At 48.5% G+C, this 12,205-nt stretch overlaps 1 protein-coding gene across 1 annotated transcript in view; it reads left to right on the forward strand.

The window, feature by feature from the left end:
* The window catches only part of LOC125545800 (delta(3,5)-Delta(2,4)-dienoyl-CoA isomerase, peroxisomal), a 54,869-nt gene extending 46,584 nt beyond the window's left edge, over positions 1-8,285 (forward strand). Inside the window, exons 2-3 of the mRNA XM_048709839.2 lie at positions 6,153-6,892; positions 7,930-8,285. Of these exons, the coding sequence (XP_048565796.1) occupies positions 6,211-6,892; positions 7,930-8,120 (873 nt within the window). The 5' untranslated portion in view covers positions 6,153-6,210 and the 3' untranslated portion in view covers positions 8,121-8,285. The remainder of the gene's footprint in view (positions 1-6,152; positions 6,893-7,929) is intronic.
* The last annotated feature ends 3,920 nt before the right edge of the window (positions 8,286-12,205 follow it).

Genomic DNA, 12,205 nt, shown 5'->3' on the forward strand with positions numbered 1-12,205 from the left:
TTTATACCACAAAGACCGAATACCTTAGGGAGTGTTCGGCGTCGTGAGTTTGGCCTTATATGCATCAGCTCCGACTCATTGTCTTTGGTCATATGTTGGGTTTGCCCGGCTCCTATGTTTTGGTGCCTTACATTCCGTTTTACCGGCTAAGGTAGCACCAGGAGAACTACTGCGATTGTGCCCTGGTTCATCCAGACGAGCACCTCAGTAGAGAAAGCCGAAAACTGACTGTCATGATATAACGTGAGACTGGTCAATCACTCGGTGACCTATCAGAATGTTAGAATTCCTCCGCCTTAACGAAGGGCCGTTTTCCGGCCAGGCATGTATGCACCCCACGATCGGGAGAGTGCGGAGCCACCAGGGGCTATCTAGTAGCCCCACTGTCAAACTCCTATGGCTAAGTGAAAGTGTTAAAGCACTATAGTCCGGTTGCCTTGCTCGCTACGCTATCACCTCCTTAATAGGACCAAGACGTTGGGTTAAGTGTGAACACGCGTTTTTTGCGAGCACCTCCGCATTATATGCGTGGGGGTTGAAGCCGACGACTGCAATCTTTCAGGTTATACACATGTATACATAAACGGCCGCGCAGGAGGCATCATACTACTTTCAGACAAAAGTATAAACATAACCTTATAAAAACTTCATAAAAGCATTGTGCTTACAATGAGAATACATATCACTCAAACATAATATTCTTCGAGCACTGGGCCTCTATCAAACGAGCACCCTCGAGGACCTCCTCGAAATAGTGCTCGGCAGCCACCCGGCCTATGGCCGAACCCTGCGCCGCAACAGTGGTAGCGTCCATCTCCGCCCAGTATGCTTTAACACGGGCAAGGGCCATCCGCGAGCCTCCTATGCACGCCGACCTCTTCATCGCATTAATGTGCGGCACCGCATCAAGGAACTGTTGCACTAAGCTGAAGTAGTTGTGTGGCTTTGGCCTTTCCGGCTATAGCTGATCCACAACAGACCTCATGGCGAGTCCGGACAACCTATTCAGTTCGGCCCATTCGGCTAGCTGGTTAGTCAATGTAAGCGGACGCTCTAGAACGTGGAATTGCGTCCAGAACAGCTTGTCCACTTCACGATCTGTCTGACCTTGGAAATACTTGGCCGCATCGGCAGCGCTCGCCGCCAAATCCATATACGCATCTGCCGAACTCCACAGCCGATCCAGAGGGACATACCGTGGATCTCCGAACTTCCTTCGTAACATGAAGGGTTTCCCAGCCGCAATATCCCCGGCTTCCCGCAGCTCCTCCTTCTTCGCTCTCATAGCAGAGCGGGTGTCTTTGTCCGCCACCGCGGCCTTCTCAAGGTCCGTTGCCTTCGCTCGGTTTTCTTTTTCAAGTATCCGGCAACGGTCGGCAGTGTCTTTCAATTCTACGACCATCTTGGCCATCTTCTCTTGGCTCTCGCAATGTGCGGCCTTCTCGGCTTTCAACTCTTCGGCCGCCTTCAAAGCAGCCGCATTACTAATCCTCGCTTGTTCCTTGGCTCGGGCAAGTTCTGCCCGCAAGGCTTCTACGGTGGCAGCTCCATCTGCAGTCACAACATATTAAAGATACTGGCATCATACTGCTCTTACTATGTGGCGTTCACCGGATAATAACACTTACCTTGTGCCTCGTCAAGCCTCTTGTTAACAAGCTCGATGTCGGCGTCTGTCGCATCCAGTTGCTGTTTTAATTTGGCAAACTCACTAGTCCAGCTAGCCACCGGAGCTTCCACCACCTGCACATAGGGGCAGCCTGGTTATTGCCTGGGAATATGATCCTCTGTTCGCCGCCGTTCTCGACGACAACCAGAGTCTCAGGGGCTACTATCTACATAGGGCACACCTAACATGTGCAGTACTATCACATATTATCTCACGTACCTCAAAGCCTGTCAGTAGACTCATAAAGGCTTCATGTAATCTGCTTTTGGCAGACGAGATTCTCTCCATCACCATACCCATCAGCATACGGTGTTCTTCTGAGATGGCCACTCGCCCCACCAACTCCCTCAGAATGTCCGACCGCACACCAGACGGTGCCGAACTCTTTTGTATGCTCTCTTCAGGAGCCGAAAACTGGGGACTTCGGGGGTCTACGGGATTATCTTCTGGCCTCACCGGATCCGGAGAGGCCCTCCGAGATGACACTTCGGGGTCGCCCGCTTCTGGAGCGGAGGAGTTCGGGGGAGGCGTTTCGCTCTCCATCATCTCTGGAAGAAGATCCCCCGAAGACGAGCTCATTTGAGAGGGGCTAAGGCCCGAATTGCAAGATATATGCGGTGGTTATTTTCTCAAAGGAAAAAAGATAGCATACCTTTACTACTAAAGTATTTTGGATCACTTACGACTCGTTGGAGGGCTGATCCCCCCGCGGACTTTGTGCGGCAAAAGCACCCCCCGAGGCAGGACCCTCTGTGGGAGACTTCTTCTCCCGTTTGGAGGCTTCGGCTTCCGGATCCTCGGAAGCAGTCCTTTTCCTCCCCCGGTCGTCCTCCTTCGTGGAGACGCTCGTTCCCTCGGTTGGAACAGGCAGCAATGGGGGCTCGCGTCCTCCCGTATTATCCCCCAGTATCTTCCTTCAAGGGCTCCGGGCAAGGTGCGACTTCGAGCATCTTTTCCAATACCGGATTTTCCAAACCCTTAGGGAGGGGGCCAAACACCGAATCATCTTCGCCTTTGTTAGCCAGTCCTGGTCACGCGAACTCTCAGAAATAACTTCGAATAAAAGACAGTGTGTTCGGCTAGAGGATTTCTTACTTGTTCGGCGGCGCGGTTACTGCTCAGGCCCACGTCCTCAGTAATATCCAGACATTCTACTTGAGGTCCGAAGAATGACTTGTACATCTCCTCATGCGTCAGGCCGAGGAAACTTTGAATGGCACGTGGTCCCTCTAGGTTGAACTCCCACAAGCGAAGGGGCCGGCGTTTGCAAGGCTGGACTTGACGAACCAGCATAACTTGTATTACCGCAACCAAACTAAAATCTCCCTCGAAGAGATCTCAGATGTGGCTTTGCAGTATTGGCACGTCCTTGGCTGGACCCCAGCTCAGACCTCTGCTAATCCATGACATCAGTTGTGGTGGGGGCCCGAGCGGAAAGCGGGGGCAGCCGCCCACTTGGCACTTCTGGGAGCCGTGACGTAAAACCACTCCCATTGCCATAATTCGGACACCTCTGGAAAGGAACCTTTCGGCCATGGAGCTCCTGCCATCCTGCCTATTGATGCACCTCCGCACGCTGCATGTTGCCCCTCGATCATCTTCGGCTTTACTTCAAAGGTCTTGAGCCACAGGCCGAAGTGAGGGGTAACGCGGAGGAAGGCTTCACACACGACAATAAATATCGAGATGTGGAGAAAGGAGTCCGGAGCTAGATCGTGGAAATCTAGCCCGTAATAGAACATCAAACCTCTGACGAAAGGATCCAGAGTGAGGCCTAGACCTCGGAGGAAGTGGGAGACGAACACAACATTCTCGTTGGGTTCGGGAGTAGGGACGATCTGCCCTCGAGCAGGCAACCGATGCGAAACCTCGGCGGTCAGGTATTTGGCCTCCCTCAACTTCTTAATGTCCTCTTCCGTAACGGAGGAGGGCGTCCATCGGCCTTGAAGGCTGGATTCGGACATGGTTGAAGATCCGGAGCACCTAACCTGGGCTTTGGGTGTTAGAACTCGAGGCGGGGGAGGGGTTCAATTGAGCACGAGAGGGAAAAAGCGAAAACTTTGTCCCCTTATAAAGGGGGTGAATATCAAGCGTCCTCTCCATAGCCGTTTGGGACTTGCCTATAATCTAGGAGTCCTAGTCACAGTTGGGTTACCCACGACCGCATTAATGAGAATCCCGTAATTGGGGGAACACGATCTCCGCTTCGGCAAGACGTGTCAAGAAACCGCCTCGCGTTATGTGTGGAGCTGGTTAAAAGAAACGGTTCGAATAATCACCGGCCATGACATAACGTCATGCTGCCAAAACAAGCCAGCAAATTAGATCAGCAGAAAAATTATTCTCTCTGCGGTGGAATGTGGAACTTATTTTGCAGGGTCGGACACTATCTTCGTATTCAAATTCTTCTGTGATGTATTCGGAGAAGGAACCCGCCTTGCAATGCCGAAGACAATACTGCGTGCCGGACTCATCGTCATTGAAGCCTGGTTCAGGGGCCACTGAGGGAGTCCTGGATTAGGGGGTCTCCGGACAGCCGGACTATCTCCATTGGCCAGACTGTTAGACTACGAAGATACAAGATTGAAGACTTCGTCTCGTGTCCGGATGGGACTCTACTTGGCATGGAAGGCAAGCTAGGCAATACGAATATGGATATCTCCTCCTTTGTAACCGACCTTGTGTAACCCTAACCCTCTCCGGTGTCTATATAAACCGAAGGGTTTTAGTCCGTAGGACAACAATCATAACATACAATCATACCATAGGCTAGCTTCTAGGGTCTAGCCTCTCTGATCTCGTGGTAGATCTACTCTTGTACTACCCAATCATCAATATTAATCAAGCAGGATGTAGGGTTTTACCTCCATCAAGAGGGCCCGAACCTGGGTAAAACTTCGTGTCTCCTGCCTCCTGTTACCATCCGGCCTAGACGCACAGTTCGGGACCCCCTACCCGAGATCCGCCGATTTTGACACCGACAGTGCCTTTAGTGGCAACATGAACGGTGGCTTCGGTGGCAACATGAGTGACATGGGAGGTGGATTCGATGGCAACATGAGTGGCATGAGAGGTGGCTTTGATGACAACATGACTGGCATGGAGGTGCTTCCGGTAGAGGTGGCGGCATCAATGCATCAACAAATTGAGAACGCCGACAAAGAAGCCATTGAAGATGATGATGCAATGTTTACAGTGTGACTAATGATAACGAAGAGGATGAAAGTTGAGATGCTATGTTTATATGCATTTTTATTTGTTGGATCCGAATTTCGTTTGATATGATGCACTTCTATTTGTTGCATTATGACTATATTTGGTATAAAATTTGAGTTCATGTTGAGTTTAAAAATATTGTTCATTAAAGAGGCGGAAGACGAAAAAAAAATTAAGGTGTGACGAATTCTTAAGTCATTGTTTTTGATGCACACGCTTGCTCAACGGCGACACTTAGCCCACGGCCATTGTTGGCCATCTGCTAGTCCCGTCATCCGCCTCATCCTAGCCAGCAGCCGCCGTGCTTTCTAGGATTGCTGCTGCATAAGAGTGTAGTTTTTGTTTTGAGAACCGCCCTCTCGGCAATTTATTTAAGTGTTAAGGGGATTTGCATCCGACTGTACAAATGTCAATCAGACAAGCAGGGATTACATCAAGAGACAAAGAGCTAGCACCAATATTAAGCGCGTCCTAAGCGCATGCATGAGCAGCTCCATTCGCTCCTCTCTTGACCCATTGAAGCTTGAATCCCTGAAAAAATTGAATATAGATTTTCATCTCCCTAAAAACCTTGCTTCGTGGGTGTGTACTTGGTTAGCGGCTTCGTGCATCAAAGCTCAGGCTGGTTCGTGCATCAAAGCTCAGGCTGGTTCGTGCATCGTGTGTACTGGCTTGGTTTGTTCGTGGGCTGCATCTGCGTGGCCCAGTTATCAGCGAACCGCCTCTTTCTCTCGTAGTGACATTTCCCAGCATTGCATGGCTTCTAGGATATCCACCGATAACAGTACATACATACATATAAAATTTTCATTTCACCCAATCAAGGTATGGCGGCCGCCATGCCTTGTCCACTGGGGTGCTCCGTCAATGGTTCATTTTACATATCTATGGGATAATTTTGATTGAAGGAGTGCGGCTATACAACGGTTGAAGTGCGGCTGAAATGCTTATGTACATCGGCTATAGCGAGGCCATTGGCCGTTTTACATTATTTATTGGAGCACTACCTTTACATTATCAATTATACGTGAATTGAATGTTTTTTTTATGTAAAAAGCATATTTGGATGATGTAAATTATTTATCTATCACTTTTTGACGATGTACTTTACATATTGGAGATGCTGCTTATAGAAGCTTCGGATAAGTTCATTTTTTCTGGTAATTTTCGAGCTGCTTATCTTATCCATCATAAGAACAACAAGAGAGGATTAGCTTCGGTTTTTACCATGAATGATGATGGCTTCCTTCATTCGTATTAGCAGCAGCAGCAGCAGTCAATAGAGCAGCACAGGCGGCTAGAGTTTAATCCCCACACGGCATCAGATGGCCGGCGCGGGCTCGTCGGACGCGGAGGCGGAGCTGCGGCGGGGCTTCAAGGCCTTGGCCGTGACGCGGCCCGACCCGGCGGCTGCGGTGTACGAGGTGCGCCTCAGCCGCCCGGCGCAGCTCAACGCGCTCAGCCCGGACTCCTTCGCGGAGATCCCGCGCGCCATGGCGCTGCTCGACCGCATCCCCGCCGCGCGCGCCGTCGTGCTGTCCGCCGCGGGCCCCCACTTCTGCGCGGGCATCGAGCTCGGCGGGCCCGGGAACCCGCTCACCGCGCCCCCCGCCCGCGGCGCCGACCCCGCGGCCATGGCGGAGGAGCTCCGCCGCGCGATCCTGGGCATGCAGGCCGCGCTCACCGCCGTCGAGCTGTGCCGGAAGCCCGTCATCGCGGCCGTGCACGGCGCCTGCGTCGGCGGTGGCGTCGAACTGGTGGCCGCCTGCGACATACGCTGCTGCTCCAAGGACGCCACCTTCGTGCTCAAGGAGGTGGACATGGCCATCGTCGCCGACCTCGGCGCGCTGCAGCGCCTGCCGCGGATCGTCGGCTACGGGAACGCGGCGGACCTCGCGCTCACCGGCCGCAGGATCACCGCCGCGGAGGCCAAGGAGATGGGGCTCGTCACCAGGGTGTTCGATTCCAAGCAGGAGCTGGATGCCGGTGTTGCGAAGATTGCCAAAGGTATGATTTCTCTCTGTTTTCTTTCTTTTCAGTGCTGTTGCCTCTGTTCTGTATTCTGCTAAAATGTTTAACATGAATTGTGCAATTCAAAGTTCAAACTAATAAGGGATGTTGCCTGGAATTTCACAACCCACAAAAGAGTCATTGTTTGCAGAACTTAAGATTCCATTACATCATTATGTAGTTCTTGTTGGTAAGAAAAAGAACAAGGGTGTCTCTCTTGGGTATCTGTGTATATGCTGTCAATAAATCTTGTTTGTACTCTGATTGCAGTTGATCTAACTAGAATCCGTAGATCCATTTGGCTGGATAATCTTTGATTTTATGTCAGTCAGAACCCGTTGGTTCTGAAAAAAGAGAGGTTAAACTTCATGTTAGTAACTTCACAGCACGCATGAATTGCGTCTTTAAATACAGTTGGTGACCTGCTGGTATTTGAATATAGTATCTAGTTCAGCTTAAACGTTTCACAGGCTTTCTAGAATTCCAACTCTCCCAACTTTCATAAAGATTCATCTATATTCTCATTTCCTGGTTTTTGCGCATTTGCTGTAGTGTGCTTAGTGTCCTATCCTGTAAGTGCTGGCTTAAATGTTTTTCTTACTACATTAAGTAGCAAAATCCACCACTCTCTTGATTGGCTGCAGAAGCGCTGCGCTCCATTTCCCAACATGAAAAGTGAACTGGAAAGTTTGGGTCATATAGTTAGTGCTGGTAGTTTGAAGTCAAATGCACTTGAATCAATCCAGCAAAGCATTGTATAATGGTTTAAAGGGTTTGCAATTTACTAGTGTCACCCCTCTATCAAGTCAGAAGCAAGTTGGATTTGTTCATCCAAGTTGTAAGTAAATGCACATATGTAGGTCTGACTGTTCCATGTTCATAGGGTGTTACCATAATTCAGATTCATGCATAAGATGTCCCTGCGTAAACCAGTTTCTTGTTAACTATGCCTACCACTTTTTCTCCAGCAACTATGTAACTCAACAAGTTGCGACCAATGATAACTAAGAGACTTTGTTTTTTAACTGTTTCAGAAATATCAGAGAAGTCGGCAAACGCAGTGATGGGAACAAAGGCAGTTCTACTCAGAAGCAGAGATATCACTGTAGAGCAGGGCCTGGAGCATGTAGCGACTTGGAACTCTGGAATGCTGAGATCTGATGACCTGATGGAGGCCATCAAAGCTTTCATGGAGAAGCGGAAGCCTGTTTTCTCTAAGCTCTGATGATCAATATCACAGGCAGAATTTATATGTGAATCCTAGCCACTTGAGAATAAAATGAGATGGTAGAAATTAGACAAGATATACTATCTCTGAATTGGAAAACAAGTGCTTTTGTTGATTGTATCTTGTATGTATATCATATATAAAGTGAGAATTTTCCAGAAATTCCTTAGCACTACTGATGTCCATATTGATTAGTGTTATGTTTTTTTTTGTGAAATGATTAGTGTTATGTTTTTTTGTGAAATGATTAGTGTTATGTTGTGATGCCTGTAGAATGTTGATTAACCACTCCCACTTACAAGTGTGATACATTTTTGCAGAGAAGTTCACTCAAGCTTATATCTGGATTGGGTGAACAAGACCTTGGTCCAGTGAGCCTGTGATGGCCCCATAGCTTGTCTAGGCATAAGTTGAATTTCTGTGCTGAAGAGGTGAGTCTGGTACTCTGATATTCACACTACCACAACCCCTTTTGGTTACTATGTTAATTGGTGATTTATTTATACTCCTAGCTCTTATGTGCTTTAAGTTTCACATAATATATTCATTGAAGCAGATATTTGTGGGTTAGTAAAAGAATCTTTAGAAATACTCCCTCTGTCCCATAATGTAAGTTGTTTTTTGACCCTAGTGTAGTGTCAAAAAACGTCTTATATTATTGGGACGGAGGGAGTAGTATTCAAAGATAACCCTTCAATAAGTGAGGTAAATGGTACACTCTTTCTGATTTAGGTTAATACCATGAGTCCATGATCGTTCAGGCCATTGCCTTAATTGTTGGGTTCTTAAATACTCCCTCCGTTCCGAATTACTTGTTGCAAGTATGGATGTATCTAGATGTATTTTAGTTCTAGATACATCCATTTCTGCGACGAGTAATTTGGAACGGAGGGAGTAGTATGGTTAGCACTTCCTAAGATAGAGCTCACCAAAATGTCCCTTGTAAACTTGGTGGTAGCCTTGTGGTTGACTTTACCAAGCTTCATTTAAAGTCCTCATCCATAGACCATAGTGTGCTAGGTAGTATACCCTGCCGGGTAGCACATGGTTTTTATTGTTATACTGCCTTGTATATATGTAAATATACCATATATATCTAGAGGGAGATACCATGTGGGTGTACAGCTACCATAGTTCAACTGGCAGCTCAAGTGGGTACAGATGCAGTGCTGTCTTAACAACCAATCTGAATTTTCTAGATCCCAAGTGCCTTCCCTGTCAGTCAGCTGAAACATATACTGTATGATATATGCCTTCATCGTAATTGTCCATTCTAATCCTCTTCTTCCGTCTATGTATAGAAGAGCAGAGCAGAGCATGCGTCCATCCAGCGTGCTTCAACCAACCATACTTCCTCTCTTAGCCAACTCATTCATCCATGCCTCCACTCTACATATTGCTCGGGCTTCTCCTCTTGCACGCCCCTTCATGCTCCTCTGCAGCAAGTGATACTCTTACAGGAGGCCAAGTGCTCGCCATCGGCACCAACCTCATCTCAAGAAACGGCAAGCTCGCGCTCGGCTTCTTCCAGCCAGCAAGCACCATCAGTAAGTCCCACAACGCCAGCTCGTACCTTGGCATATGGTTCGACAAAATCCCAGTTTTTACTGCTGCGTGGCCCATCACAGACCCCCTAACACAACTCAAGATCTCATGTGATGGCAAACTTGTCATCGTAAACCATGCTGGCACTCCGTCCGTAGCTTTGGTCCACCCACATTGTCAATAGGACACAAACCAACATACATAGGACTAGTGTTGTTCTCTTGAACAGTGGATACCTTGGCCTCACAGGGAGATCGTCATCTGACATATTGTTGTGGCAGAGCTTTGACTACACAACAAATGCATTGCTTCCTGGCGCCAAGTTTGGTCGGAACAAGGTCACTCGTTTGAATAGCCTGGCCATCTGAAACAAGAGCCTCATTGATCCGGGTCTTGGCTCATAAAACATTGAAATAGACATCAGTGGTGTCAGGGATCCATGGCGCGGGCTGAACTCGGTCCCAGGGTGGCCCTCGAGTTAGGTGCTTGGGGCCTATGCACAAGCGCAACATGGGCACGACAAACCCCCGGGGACTCCACCCCAGGCACGCCCACAGGCTTGCGCGCCTTCTGGCCAGTTTTCCGGGTTGGCAGGGATGTCCTTGGGGCCTCGTGGACCATGGTAGACAAAGGGGAGGCCTGACGTCTCTTCGGTAGCCTACATTCGTGGCAATGACGAAGAGGCACGCGTGGGCGCATGTCTCCTGAACTTTGAGGGTTGCCATTTGTAAAGACGCGACGGGACGACGCCCTCTTTGACTTCGGCCGTGCTCCCGTGTGGCACCCCTCTCCTGTCAACAAGGGCAGGTGGACATACAACAACGGCCCTGTTTGGATACTCTAACTCAGTTAGAGGTTAGAGTTAGATTCTAACCCTGAACTAACTTCAGCCTAAGAGGTGTTTGGATGGCAGAGTTAGATGGAGCGCGGATACGGCGAGGCACCATCACGGACGGTGCGAGAGAGAGGGAGGGAGAGGATGAGAAGCTTCGAGGAAGTGGGGAGAGATCTGCTGCGGCGAGAGCCAGAGAAAAAAGTGTTTTTTTAGTGGTCCCGAGAAGAACTAACTCAAATAAGCACCTCTTGGGTGGGTTAGATTTTTTGAATGAGTTAGATGCATCTAACCCAAACTAACCCTCCTGTTTGGATATTTTCGGGTTAGTTGAGTCCAATCTAACCCAAACTAACTCTAACCTATGGATCCAAACAGGGCCAACACATCACTACAGGGTTTTGCCATCGACACTCAGGTAGGTAGGGTTGGATTGGGTGTAACGGCTCGTGTGGTCTCCCTTGGTAGCATATAAATGGGGAACCGGAGCCCAAGAATGAGGGAGAAATCTTGTAGAACACACACACATATCTCAGCAAGAGCACGCACGCAGACGCAGAACTACCCGGGGCGGCGAGCTCTCCTGTAGTTTCAGTCGTCGAGCAGGAAGGAAGAAGAGAATAGAAAATAATGATTCGCTCTAACTTGGCACACGGGCTAGGAAGTAAGGCCCAATTGAACAATCTATCACGCGGGCCTATTATTTTCTGCAGCTTGACGTTCCCAATTCCTATAATCCCTATCGATTCAAACGTGCAGCCACAAGGCATCTGCGCGCATCACGCCGCCGCCCTCCACTGCCGGCTTTCCGCCTTGGTGTGGTGCCTTCCCCTGCCGCCTTGCCCCTGCGTTGCCCAGGTCCATCTCCAATTGATGGTGCTGGATGGAGAAGGAGAAGGGAGTCGACCCGCTCCTGCTGTTCCAGGGAGATGTATTTGCTGGGATTGTAGACTAGAAGATCATAGAACATTTCCATCGCCTAAGAGATCATAGAACATTTCCATCGCCTAAGGAATCGTATAGGGCATTTACCAAATCCTCCACGTATAACTACAAATTGGCGGTAAATACTTGTCGTAGTTTTTGTTTGAACCAATGTCGTATTGTGCTAAGTTTTATATTGTTGTATGCTTTTTTACATGTTGAGGTACCTAATTGACTTGAAGATTAGACATTTATTTGGAGTGAAGAATGAAGGATTCAACAAGCAGAAGTCCACAATATAAGACGTTTTTGCAAGTTAAAACAACTTGCAAAAACGTCTTACATTGCAGGACGGAGTAGTAGAATCTATATGAATTTTCTGTTGCATTATATATTTTCACCTAGTTCTTGAGAATGAAACTATTTTGAACCATTAATTTTGTTAATTTCTTCCTTAAATGCATACTATTTGACCAATATTTTCTGTTGATTGTCTTACTTGATTGCACTGCGGGTTTAATTTTTTTTTCTTTAAAAGTTAGCCCTGGGTAACCTCAAATCCTGGGTTCGCCACTGGTAGGGTGTTACACCTTCTCCATGATCTGAACCTGGATAAACCAAGCCTTGGTATCTGAAGTGTTTGACCTCTGACCGAATCTCTAAAAGGGGATTTCTTCAATCTTCGGTATCGACGATCACCTGTCCATCTGGCGTGCCAGATAGGGAGGTCAAGGCTTCATATCTCCTTTAGACTGTCTATGCCGGCCCGGCGCGTGTCGGG

Source organism: Triticum urartu, chromosome 3A, assembly GCF_056163025.1.
Source record: "Triticum urartu cultivar PI428250 chromosome 3A, HENAU_Tu73, whole genome shotgun sequence".
NCBI classification, from domain to species: Eukaryota; Viridiplantae; Streptophyta; class Magnoliopsida; order Poales; family Poaceae; genus Triticum; species Triticum urartu.